This window comes from Polypterus senegalus, chromosome 4 (genome assembly GCF_016835505.1).
Source record: "Polypterus senegalus isolate Bchr_013 chromosome 4, ASM1683550v1, whole genome shotgun sequence".
Lineage (NCBI taxonomy): Eukaryota > Metazoa > Chordata > Cladistia > Polypteriformes > Polypteridae > Polypterus > Polypterus senegalus.
Genome location: NC_053157.1, coordinates 74,638,881 through 74,663,577, shown reverse-complemented (window position 1 = coordinate 74,663,577; position 24,697 = coordinate 74,638,881). Strand labels below are relative to the sequence as shown.

At 38.3% G+C, this 24,697-nt stretch overlaps 1 protein-coding gene across 2 annotated transcripts in view; it reads right to left on the bottom strand.

Moving 5' to 3' along the window:
- Window positions 1–12,014: 12,014 nt before the first annotated feature.
- LOC120527464 (probable tRNA methyltransferase 9B) overlaps window positions 12,015–24,697 on the bottom strand; it is a 107,067-nt gene continuing 94,384 nt past the window's right edge. For both annotated transcript variants that reach the window (XM_039750903.1, XM_039750904.1), the window contains exons 3-4: window positions 18,528–18,701; window positions 12,015–15,229 (exon numbers count right to left, since the gene is read on the bottom strand). In XM_039750903.1, the coding sequence (XP_039606837.1) occupies window positions 14,313–15,229; window positions 18,528–18,701 (1,091 nt within the window). In that variant the 3' untranslated portion in view covers window positions 12,015–14,312. The remainder of the gene's footprint in view (window positions 15,230–18,527; window positions 18,702–24,697) is intronic.

The following is a 24,697-nucleotide window of genomic DNA, read 5'->3' as shown; positions in this document are numbered from 1 at the left end:
CCAGTGTTATATAGCAAGATATAATAGTTCATGCACCTTTACCGCTCAATCCCCATGGTGAAAGGAAGATTTGAGGCTGCACACATGAGGAAAGGCAGGCCAAGAGCACAGCAGAATTGAAGGACCTGCCCCAGGATAACCAGAAGCAGGCTAGCAGGGCCAGGCACAAAGAAAATATGAATTACTCCTAACAAATCATTTTTCTAGATAAGACTTTGCATTAAGCATATCACTGAAAATTGGTTAAAAATCATTATGAGTAAGATGACTTTGCTAAAAACATTTTAACAATAGGTTACATTACTGAGACAAGTTTACTACTTATTTCATTTTTGCATAACTGTGCCATCTGCTGGTGGGGGCAGTGCAGCGATTCAACTGAATAATAGAGAGCAAGTCTGGAAAATCTTTTTATCAGTATACTAAGCCAGAGTAATTACTATAGAATAAAGATATGGGCTTACTCCATTCACTCTGACCCATGTGTATTACTTTTTCTCTTCCAAAGGAACTGAGCAAAAAGTTATTTAAACAGAGAATAAAGTTATGATTTACACAAATTGCTAAAGATTAGATGTGATAATTTACCATCATTAGTCTTTCAAGCCTGCTTATTGCAATAGAGATCCCTAGAGCTTATCCTGGAAGCTTTCAACACAACAGAGGAAACCAGAAAAAAATAAGGAAACCTCACTCAGACAGATGGAGAACACATAAATAACAAAGATCAACAAATACCTCACAGGTCCTCAGTTTTCCTCTTCACAAATTGCACACCAAATACCAGTTTCATCTGCAACAGAGAAAAGACGACTCGAGGATGCTGACTTTTCCAGTCATCTTCTGTCCAATGTACCTGTATGTGTTCTTTTGCCCATTTTAACCTTTTCTTTTTATTTGCCAGTTTCACATATGGCTTTTTCTTTGAAACTCCGCCTCTAAGGCAGCACCCCGGATTCGTCTTTTTTCTATTACAGATGACACTGATATTTGACGTGTTTTTAAAGAAGAAGTCAACAGAAGACCTGTGAGACGTCTGTTTCTCAAACTATAAAATCTGATGTCCTTATCCTCTTATGCAGTTGCCCATTTGGGCCTTCCCCTTCTTTGACTGTCCTGGTTAGTTACAGTTTTCCCCCTTCTCTCAAGACAGTAACAGACACCTTTGTATGAATTTTTTAGTTTCTTGCCAATCTGTCACATGGAGTAGCCTTCACAGAATAGACTGACATGTTTCTTGCGGAGGTTGTTTCACTTTAGCTATTTTGAGCCCAGAACTGAATTTTAGGAATACCAGTGCCTTATAATCCAAGTGAACAGAATAACAGGTTTCAGCTGTTAAGGTTTCTCTAATAACCAATTAGCATTAACACATTACTAATTTAGAATATGCTGAGGGGGTTTACCAAAGGAACTGTTGCTGAAAATGGGGCTTTGCAGCCATATGTGAATAATATGTCATCAGATGGAAGGCACTTGTGTGAACCACAATAACCAAGAACAAAGAGTGTGTAGATTACTTCATTAAGCTAAACACTCAAGAAAGAAATGATCACAAAAAGAATGTAAAAGTAACAAACAAACAGAAAATAAAAAATATATCTGTCTTACTTGGCCTTGCTAAAGAGAGTGTCATCCCTATTGATAGAAGTGGAGGCAAACAATGCTGAATGCTTAAAGGCATCAGACCCACTGAGGAGCTCATGAGCAAATAGAGGATTAAATATCCAGAATTCCTGGTAAAGTAGAATGAAAATCATGATGACAATAAAAATATTTTAAAAAAGTTGCCACTTGTTCTCACCTTTCCCACCTCATTAAGCTGATCCAAGCCAGAACATTTTCTGAAACTCACAGGTAGACACATGCGCAGGCCAATGGATTTGGGCAGAGTAGTAGGTCTCGTAAGTACTGCCCTTTAACTTCTTGATCATCTCTCCCTCTCTCTCTCTCTGTCTTTCACATGCACACAAACCCTCATCTTTCTGGCAATTTCTCAGAATGGCTCCACTCCTCTGGTGGACTGCTGACACACTTCCAGGTCCATGAAGCCTCCTAAAATATAAGCAGCCTGCATTCTGCTTAATTTCCCTCCCAGTAATTCCAAGACCAATACTGGATTAAGCAAATTTAATTCAGAAACTGCTGTCTTCATGTAAGATGTCACAAGATTAATTACTGTTTTCTTCTAACATGTACCTTAACTATGCAAGAAAACTTCCAATATAGCCCAGGATCCATCACCATCAGTTAGCATACTGGAACTGATGTGACACTGCTCTATGAACCTACAGGAGCCGCTACTTTAATCTAATAAATGTAGTATTGGATTGACCTGCTGGACATGGTTTCCAGGAACAGTGAGAGCAAATTAGCTAATATGAGAGAAGATGAGCTTGACAGATACCAGATGAAAAATAAAGCACACTAGGGGTGTAATGCAAGTTTTAAATGAAAAAACTATAAATCATTTTTACGTAAATCGTGCCCAGGAAGTTTGACTTTACGTATAAGAATAGCCTGGCCTCCTTTGAAGTACTGCTCCGGCTCCTGTGTTGCTTTTATTGCTAGTTGGGTGCCCCATTGCCCTAAAGTAGATAAGCAAATACTCAGGGCATTCATCTATGGTGCAAATCATTAGTGGGGGAAAAACATAGCTGCACAGATTAGCTACCGAACAGTCTGTTGCTACACTAATAAGCTTGGCCTACGGTGCAAAAAAAACTTAGCACTTGAACTGCATATGGATGAATTAGAAGCAACATGTCACTTTTAATAACAACTTTCTGGTTTACGAATATTAATACAGTATAAGAAAAAACATTAATTTTAGGGACTAACATTTGAAGTATTTTCTTTGTGTGGTGGATCAGAACAGGATGAATTTGATACTTTCAGGTTAGACTAATGGTTTTTATAATGTTAATAACTTTCTGAATTATAGATAATGCTTGAATAAATTACGAATGCTTTAACACTAATTATCAAGCAGTACAAATTATTGCAGGTAAGAGGAAGCTAAACTGGGCCGATCATTCACTTGTTTTGAGAAACTAATCCTTTGATTTGAGAGTGTTTTTTGTTAAGTGCTGGTAGTGAATTAAGGTAATACATAGCTAATGTGCCTTCACCTTGTTTTAAATAAAGAAAAAAACAAAATCTGTATCAGCAGGTCATTTTGTTGTGTTATACAGTGTAAATGCACAAGTATTGATATAGTGCAGGATAGCAGTAGGTTCATAAGGACAGCAGTAGGTCCAAAAGGTCCATAAGAGAATGTGCTGTTAAGCGTACTAGTGATAGTAATTTTCCAATTGGCAACTGGCCACCTCCAATAAGGAATGCTATGCCCTTAATACTGTGAATGGACCCTCAGACATTGTAACTCCTGAGACACCGACACAAGCCCTGGGCAGTGAGTGATACTGAGAATTATTCCTGTCTTATCCGGTTCTTCTGTGGTGGCAGTCTGCACTACCACCACCTGATCAAAGTACCCTGCTGGCCCCCTGTGTTTATGGATTGAATGGTGGGTGTCCCAGATGTCCACATGACCATCATCATCAATTTCTTCCATGTGAAGCCTGAAAACCATGAGGACTGATTTAGATAATCTGTGTTAGGTAGCATGCCCAGTGAGGGATGGGCTGTCTTTTGATTTTGTCCCCCTACAGATTTTGTTATTTTTTCTTCAGCATAACTTGTTTTTTCTGTCCTCCTGGCCATTCAACCTTACCTTTTTCTTTGTTACATACTGCATAATTTTATTGCCTTGTTAACTTATGTTTTATATTAACTTCCTCTTATTTAATTTTGTAAAGCACTTTGAGCTACATTGTGTGAAAATGTGGTATATAAATAAATGTTGTTATTGGAGTTTCCCATGCCCATTAGGGGGCAGCAGAGAGACCAATGATGATATACACATATACATATGATATGCAAGTTGGAGAGCATATACTGGTACAGTGCGTTGCCGCACCCACTACATGACGAAACAGCTCGGGATCTCGGTTTGCAACCCCTCAGGCAGACACGCGGTCCTGTCCCAGCCTCCGGAAATGACCCTCTATCTGCTGCAGCTAGGTGTTATGTGGGCGACCCCTTGGCCTGGTCCAGCCACTCGAGTCCCCAACAATGAGGATCTTACAAGCCGGATCACCCTTGGGTGAAACGCACCACATGGCCATAGTGCCGTAACTGAAGCTCCCTCACAATACAGGTAATGTGCCTCATTTGGGACTCCATGAGCAACCGCTCATTCGATACAAAGTCAAACCAACGGTACCCAAGGATTTTCCCAAGAGACACAGTACCAAAGGAGTCCAGTCTTCGTCTCAGGTCGCTGGATAGCGTCCATGTCTCACAACCATATAGCAAGACAGGAAGCACAAGAACTCTAAAAACTAGAACCTTCGTCCTTTTGCATCGGGAGTGCCACACACCCCTTTCCAGCGACCTCATGACCCCCCCTGCTCTCCCAATCCATCTACTGACTTCATAGGAAGAGTCACCAGAGATATGAATGTCACTGCTAAGTTAAGCATACCTCTCGACAAGGTCGACACTCTCTCTGCAAACAGACATACTGGTGATGGCTGTGCCCATGAGGTCATTAAAGGCCTGGATCTTGTTTTTTATCCAGGAAACTCGTAAGCCCAGACACTCAGACTCCTCACTCAGTCTCTCGATAGCCCCGATCAGAGCCTCCATTGACTCCGCGAAGATCACAGCATCGTCAGCAAAGTCAAGATCCGTGAATCTTTAGGACATCCACTGGACCCCACGATCTTGTCCAACACCCAGTCCATACAAGCACTGAACAGAGTAGGAGCACAACACACCCCTGTTGAACCCCAGAATCAACTGGGAAAAACACAGATGTTCTGCCTCCACTCTGCACAGCACTCACAGTACCAGTGTACAGGTCGGCCATGATATCCAGCAACCTTGAGGGGATCCTATAAACTCTCAGTATGCCACACAGGGCAGCTCCATCAATTGAGTCGAATGGTTTGTGAAAATCGACAAAGACTTCAAAGAAACTCTGCCGATATTCGCGTTTGCGCTCCACGAGAACCCTCAGTGCCAGGATGCGGTCGACTTCTTAGGCATAAAATCAGACTGTTCCGGTCACTGATAGGTGAGCAAGGACCTTACCCGGCACCGGGAGCAGTGTTATCCCCCTGTAGTTGCTGCAATCCAGGCGATCACCCTTTCCTTTCCAGATAGGGACGACAAATCCCGTTTTCCAGTCAGTTGGGATGATACCAGTCTCCCAAATGAAAGCAAAGATTGCTTGCAATGCCAGGAGGACAGCCTTCACTTTAAAAGCAATGTGAATGACACAGAGTGTGCCCTTAAAACATGACTTCACTGACAGTTTGTATTGTATTTACTTATTATTGTTATTTTCTGTACTGTTCTTTACATTATTTCACTGCCATTTTGTGTTTTTTTGTCATGGCTGTAGCTATATTGATCATCTACATGTGGCCCGTAACAACACCATACCATTATTAAAGATGGCAGCTCATAGTATTTGCCTTCCAACATTAGTTACGGAAAGAACTTCTAGTTAATTAAAGATTTTAGGTTTTGTATTTTTCATCTACAAATATTGTCTTTTCTGTTGATTTTTGCTTATTTTAAAATACTTCTGTGTTTTTTTTTTGTCCATTCTTTATTAAATCCCTCTGACTTTTTATCTCCTGGTTGCTTAAACCTTCTATTCAATTTTGGACCCACCATTTTCTATCCTTTAGCTATAATATTTCAAATACAGTATTTAAAAAGAATACAAAAATATATTTGAAACCAAAATTCTAGAGCAGTTAACTTCAAACAAAATTCATAAATGTTTTTTGAAACATTTCAGGTAAGGAAGTCAAACATTTCAAGGTAAGATTGTTTTACTTAGTAAAGGAGCGACATTTTGCATGCTGATAACCACTTGCAAATAAGAATTTTATTGTACCCTGTATACATAACAAAAATGACTCCATAATAGGAAAATTAAAGCAGGGCCACCTACAGTTATCACTAGGGTGGAGGCCCCAGGAGTTCCAAATGTCCATTCTTGACCCCAGGATTGGCCCACAAGCCTACTCTGGAAGTGTTTCAGATCACCTTTTGGGGACTCAGTCCAATAAATATGGATTGGGTGGAAAGAATAAATAAGTATTTATCTGGCAGGTGGAAATTTAGAGTCAGAAGAGTAAAAGAGAGGAGACAAGCTCTGATGAGTAAGTGTACTAGGAATGTTCACAAAGCTAATTTTGACTCGAACCCTCTTGTATATAGGCCAAGGGAGGCACAGTTTTTTATGGTCTTTATTTTGTGGACTCCTATCCTATATATCTCTGAATATACTTATTATTTTAATAAACTCCTCTTTATTTAATAAATTACTTTTTTGCCATACTTGGCTGATTTTTATGATCATCTTCTACAAGTCAAAATAACAAAATGTGGAACAGTGTGTGAGCAAATGCATTATTATAAAATCATTTAATCAATCAAAAGGTATTTTATATGAAACCTTTCTTATAAAGAACCATCATAAGCCCCTAATAACATTTGCATAGTACATTTCAGGACCAATAACAATAGCATACTGATGCTGCATTAATTTTACATTTGGTTAATTTCTGTACTTTTGGGAAAATTGTTCACTCTGTTTTGCTCACAAAATAAACTGCACAGCCTTACAAATTGTCAACAGTCATTAATTTACTTTCTTTAAGAAATATGATGAAAATATATTTACTTGAAAGAAAAAAGTGCCATAGATCAGAATCTTCTGTGCCTTTTTGTCAATTACTGTTCTGTGAATTACCCCTATGTAGTACACGTTCTGATCTACCATTTCCTCTGTGGCAGCTGTCATAAAAACTAATGAATTATTTTTCTAACACTTTTCTTCTATCTGATTATTGCTTCTACACTCCAAGAACTAAACTGTAGCATGTGAGGTCATGATCATGTGAGGTTAGCTTATTGACCTAACCTGAGAAGAACTTCCAAGTAAACACTACTGAATCGCCGATAGATAATTATGTGCTACAGTTATTTGTCAAAGAATATACATATACAAAAAAGAATAAGCGAATGTATGTGTGTCAGTGTATCTCTGTAAAAATAGGTAGAAGATGGGTAAAAAAAAATCAAAAATGATAACAAAAATACCAAATAAGGGTCTAAAAATAAGAATTTGGTCTAATAAGCCTAATCTGTTATCCGTCATTACAGTCATATGAAAAAGTTTGGGAACCCCTCTCAGCCTGCATAATAATCAGAGGTGGGTAGTAACTAGTTACATTTACTCCGTTACATTTGAGTAACTTTTAAAAAAAAAAATGTATTTCTAAAAGTAGTTTTACTGCACCATGCTTTTTACTTTTACTTGAGTACATTTGTGAAGAAGAAACGCTACTCTTACTCTGCTACATTGGGCAACGTTCGACTCGTTACTTTTTTCCATTTATACATTACTCTATATTTTTGCCAGACAGAAGTCGCCAGAGATCTACTGCATGACTGTTTCACCAATCAGACGTAGCAACAATAATCACATGACTCCGTTTCCCCAATCAGACGTAGCCATGCAGCCACATGATCACACACAAACTTCCTGCGTCTGCAGCCTGTGAGAGACTTTTTAGTCATGCAGGGCTCTTGTTCACTGCTAAACGGTCACAGCTTCACTGCAAGAACCTTGAGAGCCAACTTCTGCTGAAACGTAACCATCACTTCACTGAGTGAAGAACAAGCACGTTTTAACCAAACATGCACAGACAGTCATGGTAAAGTGAGACTTCTTGTACGTGCACAAGCTGCCTTGTTCTAGTGTTATTTTCTATCAGCTGTGCTATTTGGAGGGCAAGTGTGTGACGATGCCAGTCCCTTACAGACTTACTCTTCCCACATGGGAGTCTGCTGAACCCACACCATCGATAGTTATGACTGAGATGAGCTTACATATGAGGATAATTCACTGATGAGGCCAGAGGATGGTGGAAAAAGTGCTCAAGTGCTTTAATTAAAAAACAGTCAAAACAAAAGTAAAATCGACAAAAGTGTCAATGGTGCAGTGTTCTAAAAAACAGTACATACAGTATATCTACAGTGCGCATCACTTATTCCACATTTTGTTATGTTACAGCCTTATTCCAAAATGGATTAAATTCATTTTTTTCCTCAGAACTATTTCATGGGGCCCTAGCTTGCACTGCTTCCTCCATCCAGGTGGCCAGATCATGTGCCCCAGGGCCTAACTAAACAATAATAATGCTTGGCTGCACTGTTGACATGCTTCATTTACTCACCTTCCACTATGGATGTTTCATTGCTCTATCCACTTGAGCTCTTTTCACCAGCTGCCTCCCAACTCTAAGGTCTCTGAGCCAAGGCCCCTTTATACACCTTCCAGGTTCCCTGCTGTAAGAAATTCTGGGGTGCCGGCTGACACTGATTTCTGGTTTTGTGTGTGTAGGACTCCCCCTAGAATCACCAGATATTCCTGCATGTTAGCCCCACTACAGAGGTGTACCGGAGAGAACCCAGATCAGTTGTCCTTCCCAGTATACCTGTGAGGTCTGGGTAGACTCAAACCCTATAATTGGGCTTATATTATGACCCCCAGGGTCTTGAAAGACATCTTGCTGTAAGGGTAGTGTCCTCTACTGGTCAAAAAGGGTACTGCAGCCCAGATTAACCACAGAAGGTTAAGGAAATGAATCCAATGAAGGTTTTAAAAACATCTCCCCAATGTGTTTATCTTTTGTCTTTATTCTGTGTACAGAAACTTAAAGATGCCTTTTAAAATTGTGTTGCTTTGCCCCTAAAGCAAAAAGATACTATGAGAAAGTATTGTTTACTGGTGTTTGTAATCCATTTCTGCTATTTTCAATTACATTAGTTGTATTTTACTGTATAAAGATGCAGTGAAATGATATGATTGTTTGGAACCCCCAAAAAACAAAAACACATACACATATTTGAACTTAAATATATATTATTTTTTAACATAGTAAGCAACTTTTATTATGTCATTCTAAGTGTTGCTTCCTCTTTGTATGTTTCTGATTACATTTTATTACACAAATAAAAAATAGTTTTCCACCTACCATTTGAATTATTGCATAATAATTATCTGGGCATGCAAAAAGCCACATATTGTACATTTAATCAAACAATAACAGAAGGCATGTATACCTGAATACATGGGGTCAGTTGCAGTGTGCATTTAGCACAGGATCAACCCACAATGATCTCATCATTGTCCATATTGATGGTAACAAGACTACCGATCAGTTGTAGCATTGTTAGCATGTGCACTTCAAGACTAGCTGTGGACTACAACCAAATGCCATTGCAGTTGTATCTTAGAACTGGTGAAGGGTAATAAACTTGCATACTTACAAAAACCACAGTGTGGGCAAAGTCTACCCGACATACGGTGGTGAATGTTCTAAAATGAATACCCGCACACATCATACAAACTATTGCAGACATGAAAAAGCACTTATGTGCAAATACATTAATTGTATTGTATTAATTATAAAGGTCAAATTATAAGCCATGTATATTTTGGCCTGTCTTTATTTGGACTGAACTTGATAATAGACCTATCATACTTAACTCAGGGTCATTGAAAACAATAGACAATGCATGTAACATTTAATAAATTTTGACTAAATCAAATTGTCCTGCTGCGTATTCAAAAAAATAAGGATTGCCTTATATATTTAACTTTTATTTATCCTTCATGATTGGCAGTGCTGTTAGTAAAGTTCACCATAAATGATAATGTAAGTTTGTTTAAAGCTGCATTCCTTCTAACTCTCTGCAGTGTCTTCCATGTCCTTGACATTACATTTTTCCTAGCTAGTATGGGCTGTTTAGTGCTTGTGCTGTGATGTGTAGTGATTAGTCATGTTTTATGAATATTGCCCAGTATCTGACAGTATATCCATTCTGATGATGTATGTGTAATAGCTGACATGTATGAGATTAATTTGGCTATTATTTATTTTTCCGGTTTGTTGTATTATCTTATTATCTGTTATCTATTAATTCACATGTTTATTTTTAGTAGGACTGACTACTGTAATTCGTTGTGCACTGGCTGTTCTAATCATCCTTTATGAGGTTTTCAGTTAAATCAAAATGCTGCCACAACAATTATTACACAAACCAGAAAATACGAACACATAACTCCAGTCCTTATGTCCTTACAGTGGTTCCCAGATTCGTTTAGAGCTGATTTTAAATACTCCTTTTTACTTATAAAGCCTTAAATGACCAAGGCCCTGTTTACTTATCTGAAGTTATCATTATCTACAAACCAGAGCGACCAGAGCGCTCTTTGAGATCTTAAAATGTTGGCCTACTTAAAATTCCAAGGATTAGTAAAATAACAATGGGAGATCAAGCTATTGGTTACACAGCCTCAAAGTTGTAGAACAGTCTGACTCATATATAACAGGTGCCCCTTCTGTCTCAGTTTTTAAATCCTGGCTGAAGACTCAATAACTTAATCTAGATAGATAGATAGATAGATAGATAGATAGATAGATAGATAGATAGATAGATAGATAGATAGATAGATAGATAGATAGATAGATAGATACTTTATTAATCCCAAGGGGAAATTCACATAATCCAGCAGCAGTATACTGATACAAAGAAACAATATTAAATTAAATAGTAATAAAAATGAAAAAATTAAAATAAAATTAATGTTAGCATTTACTCCCCCGGGTGGAATTGAAGAGTCGCATAGTGTGGGGGAGGAACGATCTCCTCAGTCTGTCAGTGGAACAGGACAGTGACAAAAGTCTGTCACTGAAGCTACTCCTCTGCCTGGAGATGACACTGTTAAGTGGATGCAGTGGATTATTCATGATTGACAGGAGTTTGCTTAGTGCCCGCCGCTCTGCCACAGATGTTAAACTGTCCAACTTTAATCCTACAATAGAGCCTGCCTTCTTAACAAGTTTGTCCAGGCGTGAGGCGTTTTTCATCTTTATGCTGCCACCCCAGCACACCACCGCGTAGAAGAGGGCACTCGCCACAACCGTCTGGTAGAACATCTGCAGCATCTTACTGCAGATGTTGAAGGATGCCAACCTTCTCAGAAAGTATAGTATCTAATATACCCTGACTAGAGCTGCTCATTAGCTGTGCATACTGCATTTTTGTTTCTTAGACATTTGTACAGAAGTTTAAGTACCACAATATTTTTAAACCATTACTAACTCTTTTCCATTCTGTTTATCTTCATGGAATCTGGAGGTGGCACTTGGTGCCACTTCTCTACTGCCAGGCTGCTCTTCTACACATGGAAAATTCATTTCAATTAACCGAGCATTGGAATCATCAGATGGAAAGATGTTCTCATCAGATTGGACGACCAGCACAGATTCCACTATAGAAAGCACAGGAAGGGGTGGGCGGCCAGTTGGCCGAGGTCTCCAGAACTGTGACTTTATTTTTCACTTTCTCTTTTATAATTTAAATCTCCTCTATTGTCAACTGGCCATAGCACATCAATTAATTAATTGACAGATATTGTTGGTTTCAATTTATGTTTCATCAGTTTCTACGTTTGTTCTCCATGTGTTTTAACAAATCTGTATTTATATGTGTATCAGCTATTAATTTTTTACTTCTATCTTGACTCTGAGAACTGCTTACAGTGACCTGTGTGGTCAGGTGTAATCCACCTGAAGCTGAGCATGTTTAGGCAAAGCCTGTATTTGAATGGGTGATCATCTAGGAAATGCTTGGGTTGCTGCTTAAAGAGGTGTTGGTGAGGCCAGCAGGGGGACCTTATCCTAAGGTCTAGATGTGGATCCCAATGCTCCAGTGCAGTGATGGGGAGACTGCGCTGTAAAAATGGTGCTGTCCTTCAGAAGAGACGTAAAACCGAGGTCTTGACTCTCTGTGGTCATAAATGATTTACCTGCATTTTTATCACTCTTAATTTAAAATTGTTTTTTTATCAGTATGCTGCTGCTGGAGTATGTAAATTTGCCCTTGGGATTAATAAAGTATCTATCTATCTATCTATCTATTTGATCCCTGGACATCCTTCTTAAAGAGCAGGGTGCATCCCGCTGTCCAGGCTAAACTGCACTCTATGGCCTAATCAATCTGACCCGATAATCATCCCCTATCTCTAATTGTCTATCTCTTTCACTCCATCATCCTCTGATAGCTCATGTGTGGTGAGCGGACTGGTGCAAAAATGTCTGCCATCACATCATCCAGGTGGATTCTACACATTGGTGATGGAAGTGGCTCCCCAGTTACTATGAGTAGTGAGATAAGCACTATATAAATGTTAAGAATTATTATTACTATTATTGATTGTGTATTAAGTTCCTGATTTAATCATTTTCTGGTGATGTTTTACAGTGTGTGATACTGATATCAGGATTTCAAGGCCTTTTCATAAGCCCCGAAATGAATATTTTCAGCTAACAATCATGCAGTCCATGTGGCAACACTCAGTGTGAAATATAGCTTGATATAGTAAACTTGATATTGTAAGTTCATGTGGTGTTTCTAATAATTTCTCATGAGTTTAACAAATAGTTCCACACCTTTTTTTCTGTGCACTGACAGTTTCAATTTTGGGGAATGCATAGCAGCATGTCATGAATTACCAATGCACCATTGCTAACAAGATACCAGATGCTCAGCAAACAATAAACATCAGACCACAGCAGGACTATCTGTGGATTATTTAAACTTGATCTCCTTCTGTCATTAATTGCAATAATACTTAGTCCTGAGGACCATCCTTTCCTAGCAGTGTTCTACATAGTGCAATCCTGATACAGTAATAGGATGCAGTGGGATTTCTGGTTTAAGGGTAAGTGGGGCACTTCCCCCCAACTACAGGAAAATGGTGCTGTTATGTAAAACCTAAATAGTTGAAAACTTGCCTCATAATTTAACGGTTTTGTTAAAATGCTTACAGCAAACTGCTCGTAGTCAGTATAATCAAATTTTTCTAATTTGACAACAGACAACTTCTTATCTAGAAAAATATTTCCTTTTGAAGTATGTGAAGTTGTTTTTGTGTTCCAGGTTGTTGGAGCAGGCTGTTCAAACCTGCTGTGTTCGATGCATGCCTTTACTCATGCGTGTGCAGGTGCAGCATCAACTTGTCGGCTCTGCCATGCAGCTTGAAAGCTATTACCCTTTTTAAGCAACTGATTGGCTGATTTTTTTTTGACACAATTGTACATCTCACTATTTTACAGAAGTCGTAATCATTATTGAGAATCAAGTTGATTACCGATGTACAATACAATTCAGCACTTTCCCTATTGGAAATTAATAAATATTCATTTGAGTTTCTGATTTCAGCATTAAGTATTTGATACTGTTGCTGAAATTTCTTTTAATACTGTCCTTTGTCGGTTTAACTGTATGATAAAATATCGATCTTCCTTTGGTGTGATTGTTTAATGGCCTTTTTTGGCTGAAACTTTATTTTCAGTGATGCTGGTAGCCTAATACATTGTGAAATGCAGTGTTTCTTCCCTGATCCCTCACATGAGACTTATTGGAGAAGATCTCCTAACTCAGCTCAGCCACCACTCCGCTCTCCCACAGCTCCTTCCATGTGGCTCCCATGATCTGTTTTCTGCCATGTTTCCTTACCGCATATTTATGCCACTGGCTATGCCCCACACAAATCACTTGGGATCAGAAGCAACACCATCTGTACTGCCTTTTTCCAAATGAGCCGATACATGGCAGTATCCTTGCCATTCCTTGCCTGGCCAATGGATTTAAGCAGAAGAGTGTGTGTTGTAGGTTATGCTCTTTAAATTCTTGATCATTTCTCTCTCTCTCATTCACAAACCACACCCACTCTGCATGGCTTTTCAGGATGGCTCCGCCCCTTCTGATAGTGTCGTTCAGTTCTAGGTCAGCATGGCCTCGCCAGAATATTTATGGCAAAAATATAAATGCTAGGACGGTACTATCTCAAGTACACTATAACTGACCCATGAAGTAAGCCAATGGGCCAAGGCTTGTTATTATTTTGAAAATGAACTTTTATGGTAAGAGGATATCACTTTCTAAACTTACACACTGACATTGAGAAGAAATTAAAGAAAGGATTTAACACAAAATGGCCATGCTTTGTAGCTGGAATCTTCTGTTTTAAAAAAAATTATTGCATTTTACTTAAAGGGTGAATATTTCTTACCTGGCAGTGTATCATTTGGTGGATTCATGACCCACTAGTTGAATAGCCCTGCATTATAATGCATGACACACCAATGCTATGTTATCTTTCTTGCAATTACACACCAGTTACCATGGTCAAAACATGAGGAGACAATGCTTAGTTCCGCCACATTCTCCTCTATTAACTGTGATAGTTCCCCATCCCTGAAAACATGGTAATAGCGCATAAAGTCTTTGGTGTTTACCAAAGGTTCAGCATCAGCATTTATTGCATCAAGAAAAGAATCAGTGGAATCTAATGTTGAGGTTCTCAAGAATATTCGATTGCTAACAGAATTTAAATTGTTTGCACCCAAAATGGTGGGCATGTATTGCTCATTTTTAATTGAGAGGGATTCCTCCTTATTTGTTGTCTCTACAAAAACATCATCATCTTCATAAACCTGCCCATTAAGTAAAGACCCAGTATGACCTAAATCTATACTGCAATGTCTTGATGGCTGAACTAGAACAGTATTCTCTACCCAGCCATCTGAATTTTTTAAGGGCCTGACCCTTTCCATATGTTTTTTCAGGCTTGATTCATCAAATGATTTTGAGAAAAACCATGATCTTAAGGATTTCCCAAAACTGCTATAAAATTTATTTTCATGTTCTTCTGGAATTTTGAGGCAGCATCTTCCAACTGACACATAGTTCCCTGCACTGTAGGAACGCTTGGCTGTGTTCTCTTGTCTCAAATTGTCATCCATTCTATAGTCTTTGGAGTACAGCATTGGATTGAGGTCTATGTAACCCGGACTGTGTTTGTTTGAATTCTCACTTGATGTTGAATTGTTTCTTGAACATAAAGCCTTGTTCCATGGAACAAATACATCTTGCTTTTCAAACCTCCTGTGTTTTTGCTCCAGTGCCCAAACATAAATCATAATCAAGCCTCCGGGGACCATTGTTCTCGCCATTTCTCTTATGGCACGAATTCTTCTTTCCTTCATTGAAAAATGATGGATCACTGTAAAACACATAAAAAAAAAGAAATGTTCAAAGGTTGTAATGTATTTATAAAACATTTTAAGAAAGCAGCAAGTATATTAAATATATTAACATCTAACCAGATCTGGCTATACTTGAAAACTAAAAAAAAACAGTAATAACAGAAATTAAGACAAAGAAGTGGAATTGATATTATTGTTTCTAGTCTTATAAAATTTTATTCTCTTATCATTTATGAAGACCATATGCCATTTTCAGTACACATCTGTGCCTTTGACAAATGGATGTTGAAGATTGATTGGTTTAAATAAGTATTTCCATGTGTACATAATTTACAGTTAGCTCATTTGATTTGTTACACATGTTAAAAGGAGATATAACACTGTTCCACTTCATAACTTTCATCACATGGAAACAGAATACTGTACAAGCCAAAAATAAAAAAATGATGTTCAAGAAAGTATGTTTAAGCCAGTTTTAAATTAAGGTTTGTGTTTAAATTACAAAAATCCTTACTAAAAACAGATGAAACTTAATTTACTGTACTAGTTTCACAATTTGGTTCAGTGTAAATCCAAATAATTTTGCCATTTTTGATAAAGGAGTCAATATGCTGGTAGAACCTAGCATGTTGTAATGGACAGTATAATTTTTTTTATACTATCCAACAGCAGCTGAGCAAATCTATTTTTATCATATGCAGCACTGTGACAAAGGTACAGTGAGTTAGAATTTTTACATTTGGAAGAGATTGGGTGTTACTGAAACTCTAATTCCTTGCTAAGCTTTTATTTTGAAAAGACTGCGAGAGGTAATGTGAACACAGGAAGGAATTTATGTTGATGCAAAATGTAACCGGAAGCTCATCATCCTGAGGAAGGTAGAAAAAAAAAGAAAAACTGGAAAAGAGAAAAAAAATAATGAGATCCGCCATCTTGGGGAAGACAGAACTGGAAAGTAGGCTGCTGGGACTGGTCTTAATGATAACAAAGGTTTACAAAGTGGTTGTGGAGTTCTAGGTGGAATGGAGAAGCTTCCAGATAATTAATTTAACGGATTATTCTTACTGGAAGCTTCCTGTTACACTTTGTATCAACATAAACCTCTGGTAGTCTTTTCAAAATAAAAGTTTAGCAAAGAATTGGAGTTTCAGTAACACCCAATCCCTTCAAGTGTAAAAATTCTAGCTCACTGTGCCTTTGTTACATCACCACAAAAAGAATTCAAAAAAATTAATAAATGCCATTAAAAGTTTGCTGAATTGAAAATGATCAAGCATCAGATTTTTGAAAACACTTTTCAGCTAAGATGTTTAAAGATGACCAGTTCCTTGTGCTTTAGCACAAGTATGCAGCAGATCACTAGCGGTGAAGATGGTATCCAGGTAGAGTCATGCGGTACACAACTTAACTAATACGACAGAATGGCACTAAGTTTTCAATTATGTGTTGAACCAATGTCACATTATATGGCTTCTAGTCAGAGGGGATGGCAAACTTGACAACTGTGGTTGCTGATCTCATCACCCAAGTAAGTCAATTTACATGATTAGACGTTACTGGGGATGTCAAGTTACACAAGTGTGTAATGACTTTCCAGCACAGTTTCAAATTTCCAAGGTAACGCAAGCTCATCCCTTTTTCTGACATTTAATAACATGCTGCTTGACAGGGCTGAAGCCCATGTGGAGAGGTTTACAGGTTCAGCTGCAATCTCTAACTGCTTTTTTATTTAATTCCTTCATTATAAGTGAAACACAAGACTAAATGCTGATTTATCAAGTATCACATCTTTGTTAAGTATGTGTGCTTCTTTGTGGTGATCAAGATGGAGCTGGGGATGAGATATCAGTTAGAGCTATTAAAAGAAATCCTGTAGATCATGTCACAATATAAATTTCAAAAAAGTAATTTGCTGGAATTCCATGTGAATGAATCAAGTAATTCAAACTTAGTTCACTGTGGTCAATGTAATGCTGGCAAAATTAGTTGCTCTAACAACTGTGTAATATATTAGGTTAACATACTGTAACTGTTAGCCACTATTAGTAAAACAGTTTTGTTGAACCAAATTAATTAGAACAGTCTAGATAAGAACATCGTTGTGAAAGAGATGCTGTCAAATAAATTGAAACCTAGTGTACCAAACAGCATAAACACATTTGAACATTAGAAATGTTTCAATGAGAACAGACCATTCAGCTCAACAAAATCCACCCTTACTGTCCTTCACACTACTTGGTAGCTTATTCTATGTGTCTATGGTTCTCTGTGTAAAGAAAAACTTCCTAATATTTGTGTAAAATTGAATCCTAACAAGCTTCCAACTGTGTCCACATGTTCTTGATTAACTCATTTTAAAATAACAGTCTTGACCCACTGGACTAATTCCCTTCATACAAAACATGAACATCAACTGAACAAAAGTCAAGTATTTTCATTGCATACTCCCACAGTAAGGAGTAATTCCTATTGATTACTGTACATTGTTCTGTTTGAACAGCTGATCGGATAGAGAATTATTGGTATACAGCATCAAGCACATGCTGCCTCAGCCACGGCAAAACATTTCAAAGCCTTTCCTGTACAGACTTTGCATCAGAAAATGTACCACGACGTCTGACATGCTTCCTTTTTAGTGTTTTCTCACAGCTTGGAGTGCTGCTGTTATAATAGGTTTGAGTCTACATATATATATGTACAGTATATATATATATATATATATATATATATATATATATATACATACACATACATACATATATACATATATATATACACATACATATCTTCATATATATATACATATTTATATACATATCTACATATACACATATATATATATATATATATACATACCTATCTACATTATATATACACACACATACATACATACACACACACAAATTATATATATGTATTAGTATTATTACAGTATATGGAGAAAAATAGGTTCCAGTTATGACCATTATGCATAGAATTTCGAAATGAAACCTGCCCAACTTTCGTAAGTAAGCTGTAAGGAATGAGCCTGCCAAATTTCAGCCTTCCACCTACACGGGAAGTTGGAGAATTAGTGATGAGTCAGTGAGTGAGTGAGTGAGTCAGTGAGGGCTTTTCCTTTTAATAGTATAGATAATTTATGCATTTTGCAAACAGTTTTTTAGACTCCAAAAATTGGATTCAAATACCGGCCTAGACATGGTCTGCATGTAGTTTGCTCAATTATCTACACAGGTCTTTGTCTGGGTATCCCATGTGATTTATTTTTATTTATCATTGAAAAGAAATGAAACAGACATAACTTATTCCATATACCTCCAATAGAAATAACAGCATTGAAGATCTGGTCCCTGAAGGGAAGACAGAGATTATCACAAACAAGGACTTCATGTCCATTCTTTCTTGCCACTTCTGCCAAGGGGCTACAGTAATCACATCCCAGATTGTAAATCTGACCATTCACATCGAGATATTTTCCAGTTCCACAACCTGCAAATAAGCACAAAACATAAATTTCATTCAATAAGTACTTAAAACATTCAAATGTTAGAAGTGAAAATTTGCACATTAGCTTGCATGAATACAGTAACAAACAAGAGTCTTCACTCAGAATACAAGGAGTGATTTACACTTTTATTTAAATCAACGTTTTAAATCTCTCAGTTTCTATGGTGATGCTGAGAAAGCACCCTGCGGGTAATGAAACTGAAAGCATAAACTTTTTTTCTCTGGTACACTTCCAGCATTTGGAGAGGAACACGGAGACACGCATATGAGCTAAAAATAGCTCTAGACCTTGTCATCTCTTAGACATTCTAGAGTACGAATGATTCATTTTATCTGCTCAGCAGTGTATTGGTCTACAAGCTTTGAAAGTAGTACACAGTTTACTTGTTTATCCTGCACCGTTTTGTTGCCTCTCAGGTTTGTAATATAGTTTTACAGTGTAGTTGAGCATATTTTGTAAATCTCTTATTGGTAGCAGAGATAAATCCAGACATCATTATTATGAACATGGAGAGAAAGCTAATAAGCTTTTAGCGCAACAAATTCACAAGCTAAATGTATGCAACGCAATCTTGGTAATCACTAGAATTAGAATTAGAATTAGAACAATCTAGACGAGAACAGGCCATTCAGCCCAACAAAGCTCGCCAGTCCTATCCACTTGCTTCCTCCAAGAAAACATCAAGTCGAGTTTTGAAAGTCCCTAACGTCTTACTGTCTACCACACTACTTGGTAACTTATTCCAAGTGTCTATCGTTCTTTGTGTAAAGAAAAACTTCCTAATGTTTGTGCGAAATTTACCCTTAACAAGTTTCCAACTGTGTCCCGTGTTCTTGATGAGCTCATTTTAAAATACAAGTCTCGATCCACTGTACTAATTCCCTTCATAATTTTAAACACTTCAATCATGTCACCTCTTAATCTTCTTTTGCTTAAACTGTAAAGGCCCAGCTCTTTTAATCTTTCCTCATAATTCAACCCCTGTAGACCTGGAATCAGCCTAGTCGCTCTTCTCTGGACCTTTTCTAGTGCTGCTATGTCCTTTTGTAGCCTGGAGACCAAAACTGCACACAGTACTCAAGATGAGGCCTCACCAGTGCATTATAAAGGTTGAGCATAACCTCCTTGGACTTGTACTCCACAGATCGTGCTATATAACCTAACATTCTGTTAGCCTTCTTAATGGCTTCTGAACACTGTTTGGAAGTTGATAGCTTGGAGTCCACTATGACTCCTAAATCCTTCTCATAAGGTGTACTCTCGATTTTTCGACCGCCCATTGTGTATTCAAACCTAATATTTTTACTTCCTATGTGTAATACTTTACATTTACTGACATTAAATTTCATCTGCCACAAATCTGCCCAAGCCTGTATGCTATCCAAGTCCTTCTGTAATGATATAACGGATTCCAAATTATCTGCTAATCCACCTATCTTGGTATCATCTGCAAACTTAACCAGCTTGTTACTTATATTCCTATCTAAATCATTTATATATATTAAAAATAGCAGCGGCCCTAGCACTGACCCCTGTGGAACACCACTCTTAACATCGCCAGTTCTGATGAGGTTCCTCGCACCATCACCCTCTGCTTCCTGTGTCTGAGCCAATTCTGCACCCATCTAAAAACATCACCCTGAATTCCCACTTCTTTTAACTTGATGCCCAACCTCTCATGTGGCACCTTATCAAATGCTTTCTGAAAGTCCAGATAAATAATATCATAAGCTCCACTTTGATCGTATCCTTTTGTTGCCTCCTCATAGAATTCCAACATGTTAGTAAAACACGACCTCCCCTTCTGAACCCATGCTGACTGTTCAGAATAACTCCTGTCCTTGTCATGTGTTGCTCAATCTTATCCTTAATAATTCCTTCCATTAATTTTCCTGTGATGCTTGTTAAGCTTACTGGCCTATAGTTGCTTGGATCTGCCCTGTCACCCTTTTTATATAATGGGATGATATTTGCCATTTTCCAGTCCTTTGGAATCTCTCCAGTGCACAGTGACTTCCTAAAAATATGTGTCAAGGGTTTATATATGTACTCACTAGCCTCCTTAAGAACACGAGGATAAATATTATCTGGGCCTGGTGATTTGTTTGATTTCATCTTATTTAATCTGAGCAGCACTTCTCCCTCTACAATTTCCAAATCCCTCAGTACCTCCTTAGTAGTTGTGTTTACCTCTGGCAGGTTATCCACTTGCTCACTTGTAAACACCTCAGAAAAATGTAAGTTTAGGGCATCTGCTATTTCATTGTCTGTATCTTTTAATTCCCTTTACTATTCCTGATGAACTTGACCTCCTCCTTAACTGTTCTTTTACTACTAAAATACTGAAAGAATCTCTTGGGGTCTTCTTTCGCCTTATCTGCTATATTCCTCTCCAACTGTCTTTTAGCCTCTCTGATATCCTTCTTAATGGTTGCCCTCATTTTCTCATACGCTACGGTTCTCTTTGCAGTCATTAGTCTTATATGCCTTATACAGCAGTTTTTCCTTTGCAACTTCTTTTTAAATCTTTATTAATCCATCGTGGAGATTTTTTAGTTTCCTATTACTTCCAAATTTAGGTATGTATCTGTCCTGCATTACATGTAAAACATTTTAAACCTGTTCCACTGCTCCTCGACTGTCTCCACATTTAAAAGCTTATCCCAGTCTATCCTACTTAGACTTTGTCGCATCTGCTCAAAATTAGCCCTACTAAAGTTCAACTTAACAATTTTAGTCTTTGCATCTGTACTCTTACAAAATACTGAGAATTGTATTACATTATGGTCACTTGACCCTAGTGGTTCAATCACCTCTACACCCTCAATTCTATCCTGATTATTACAGAATACTAAATCCAGATAGGCTTCACCCCTTGTTGGTGCTTTAACATGCTGTGTTAAAAACAGTCGCGATTACTTCTAAAACTCCTGCTCTTGTGCTCCTCCATCTGTAAGGTTATCCCAGTTAATATTTGGATAATTAAAGTCCCCATGACTATAATATCCCCTGTAAACTTGCCTTTTGATATTACTAAAAGATGTGTGTTGAAATTACTGTCTGAATTGGGTGGTCTATAACACACTCCTAAAATGAGACCTTTTCCCTAATATTTTCCAGGCGAAGCCACATGTCCTCACTAAGATGGGGCTCATCATCCAACTGAAGATGACTTACATTTAATTCCTGTTTGGCATAAACAGCAACCCCACCTCCTTTTCTGTTCTGTCTATCCTTCCTAAAAATGTGTATCCCTCTATGTTACACTCATCCCCATCTTTGTTATTTAGCCAGGTTTCCGTTATTGCTATAATATCATAATTGTGCTCTGCTACATACAACTCCAACTCACTTACCTTATTTTTGATACTTCTAGCATTAAGGCAAGCTATTTTTAATGTGTTAATCCTTCTATCTTTACGTGTTTGCTTAAAATTTACATTACTATGCATTTTTATTTCTACACCATTGTTTGTTCTTCCATGTATAGATCTAAATCTGGCCTGTCCTAAACTCCCTGCCCCCATTCCCTATTTTAAACAATCCTCGACTAGCCTACACATACGCCTCCCCAATACATTGGTGCCCCTCCGGTTCAGATGTAACCCGTCACGGCGAACAGGTCCCATCTGTTCCAAAAGGAGTCCCAATGCCCCATAAACCTATACCCTTCTACCCTGCACCAAGATTTGAGCCACGCGTTAAGCCTTCTAATCTCCTCAATCTTACCTGGACTGGCGCGTGGCACAGGCAGAACTTCGGAGAAGACTACCTTGTCAGTTCTGCTCCTCAGCTTGGTACCTAACTCTTTGAATTTGGATCGCAGAACTGACAGACTACCCTTATGTATGTCATTTGTTCCAACGTGGACAATGACAACTGGATCCACCCCGCTCTGGCCAAGAGCCTATCCACCCTTCCAGGAGGTCTCCCACCTGTGCTCCCGGAAGGCAACACACCGTGAGACTCTCTCTCTCTGGAGCACACCTGCGCTTCAATCCCCTAATGATTGAGTCCCCAACTATCACTACCTCTCTCTTTTGGGAACTGGTTTTGAGGTGGCCCGTTGGGGCTCCTCAACCCTGCCTACCACCTCAGAATTATCAGAGTCACCGTCCAGCTCCGCCAGGACATGATAACGGTTAGACACTTCTAATTCTGGGGTTGATGCCCCGGACAGTGTGCACCCTTTACCTTACGCCTTGCGACCGTGACCCACCTATTCCTACCTGTCTGGTCTGGAATCTCCTCCCGCCACCTTAGGGGTGCACACTATCTCTAAAGGACACCTGGGCCAAGTCCGCCAATTCTCTATTGCAACGCAGGTCAGCCAACTCCTCCTCCAGTTCAGCGACCCTGAGCTCGAGTGGCTGGATCAGCTGGCATCTCTTGCAGATGTGGCCCTCATAGACAACTGGCTCTTCCAAACCATCATCTAAAAGTCCAACATCCAACAGGACTTGCATTGCACTGGCCTCATTATTAAAATTTGATTTGGGATTACTAAGCTGCCTTAACTATATATTTTTTTTTTTCTTAAAATTTAATTTCTTCTTCTTTCACTTAAATGGTAACACTAAGATCTGCTACAGATATTTTACACCTTTTCCCCTTAAGCTCCTGTACTGTTCTCCCTCTCAGCTGCCTGCTGTTTGCCTTTCTATGAGGTTAACTTTACTTTTCTCTGTCTCTTCTAGCTTTGCGCTCTTCTTACTTATAAGCTCTTCACTCGCACTGTTTGTATTCCCCCGTATTAATGAACCAATACGCTGTCGCCCACTTAACTGTTCTGCCTCTGGACGCTAAGGACTGTTTAATCTAAAATAAACAAATAAATAAAACTTTACTACCTTATTTGCTCCTAGTGCCTGATCTTAACGCAGGCCGCTTACCTGCGCACTACTGAGTTTCCACCTTTTACTGGTTTGAAGTCAGCCGCGGCCTTTTTTTCTTTTCCTTTAAACTAAGGAATCGCTGTTACGACGACGCGGTTATTTATTTACAAATGCCGATATCAGTTACTGCTGCTTTCTACCCTGCCGCCTCGATGCTAATTCAAATACAGATAACAAGAAAAGAACAAGTACAAATAACTTTTCCAAGCGCACTTCCAAACACCCAGCTACTTTTGCTCTTGTGCGGGCGAAAAAAGCAAAAAACCCTTCTAAAGGGAAAAAAGCTTTAAAATTCCCACACGGTTCCTTAGAGGCAACCAAAACCCAAGTTTTAAGAGCAAAATGTATTTTTTTAATGTAAATCTCACACCACAGAACAAACTAACACTCTCAACAGACTCTAGCGTTTGCAAAGCACACGTCAGCACAAAGCACACGTGACTCTCAGCGTGACCTCTCAGCGTATTTACTGCTTAAAATGTTTTGTGGATAATTTCATCCTCCTTTTACATGCCTGTGCTGTCTTTTGCATTTACGCTGCTTTAATTACTGTACTGCTCAGTTATTTGATTCATATGATGTTGTAATCTCATGATAGTGGTTACTGTTAATGGCACTCACACGCGATTGATTGACCGCATGGAAGCAGACTATACATTTCTGGTATAATTATTAAGGAATTTTTTGAACAAAATGAAATAAATGCACAAATAGAAGCATGTATTGTAACATCTGACAATAAATACATCAAATAAAAGCAATCATATGTGTACATAATATGCTATGAAGTATTCTTGCTGCTTATTTCTTTGTTTTTAATAAGAAATGAGACAATCAGAGGTACAACAAAAGTGGGAGAGATATCTAAGAAAGTACAGGAAAGGAGGTTGAAGTGGTGTGAACATGTGATGAGGAAAGAAAATGAATATGTGGGCAAAAGAGTGATGGGAATGGAAGTACAAGGGGAGAAAAATTTAGGGAGACCAAAGCAGAGGTGGATGGATGTAAGTAAAAGAAGATGTGATGGAAAAGGACTTGACTGGCAAGGAGGTGCAGGACCGAGCTGTTTGGAGAAGGTTGAT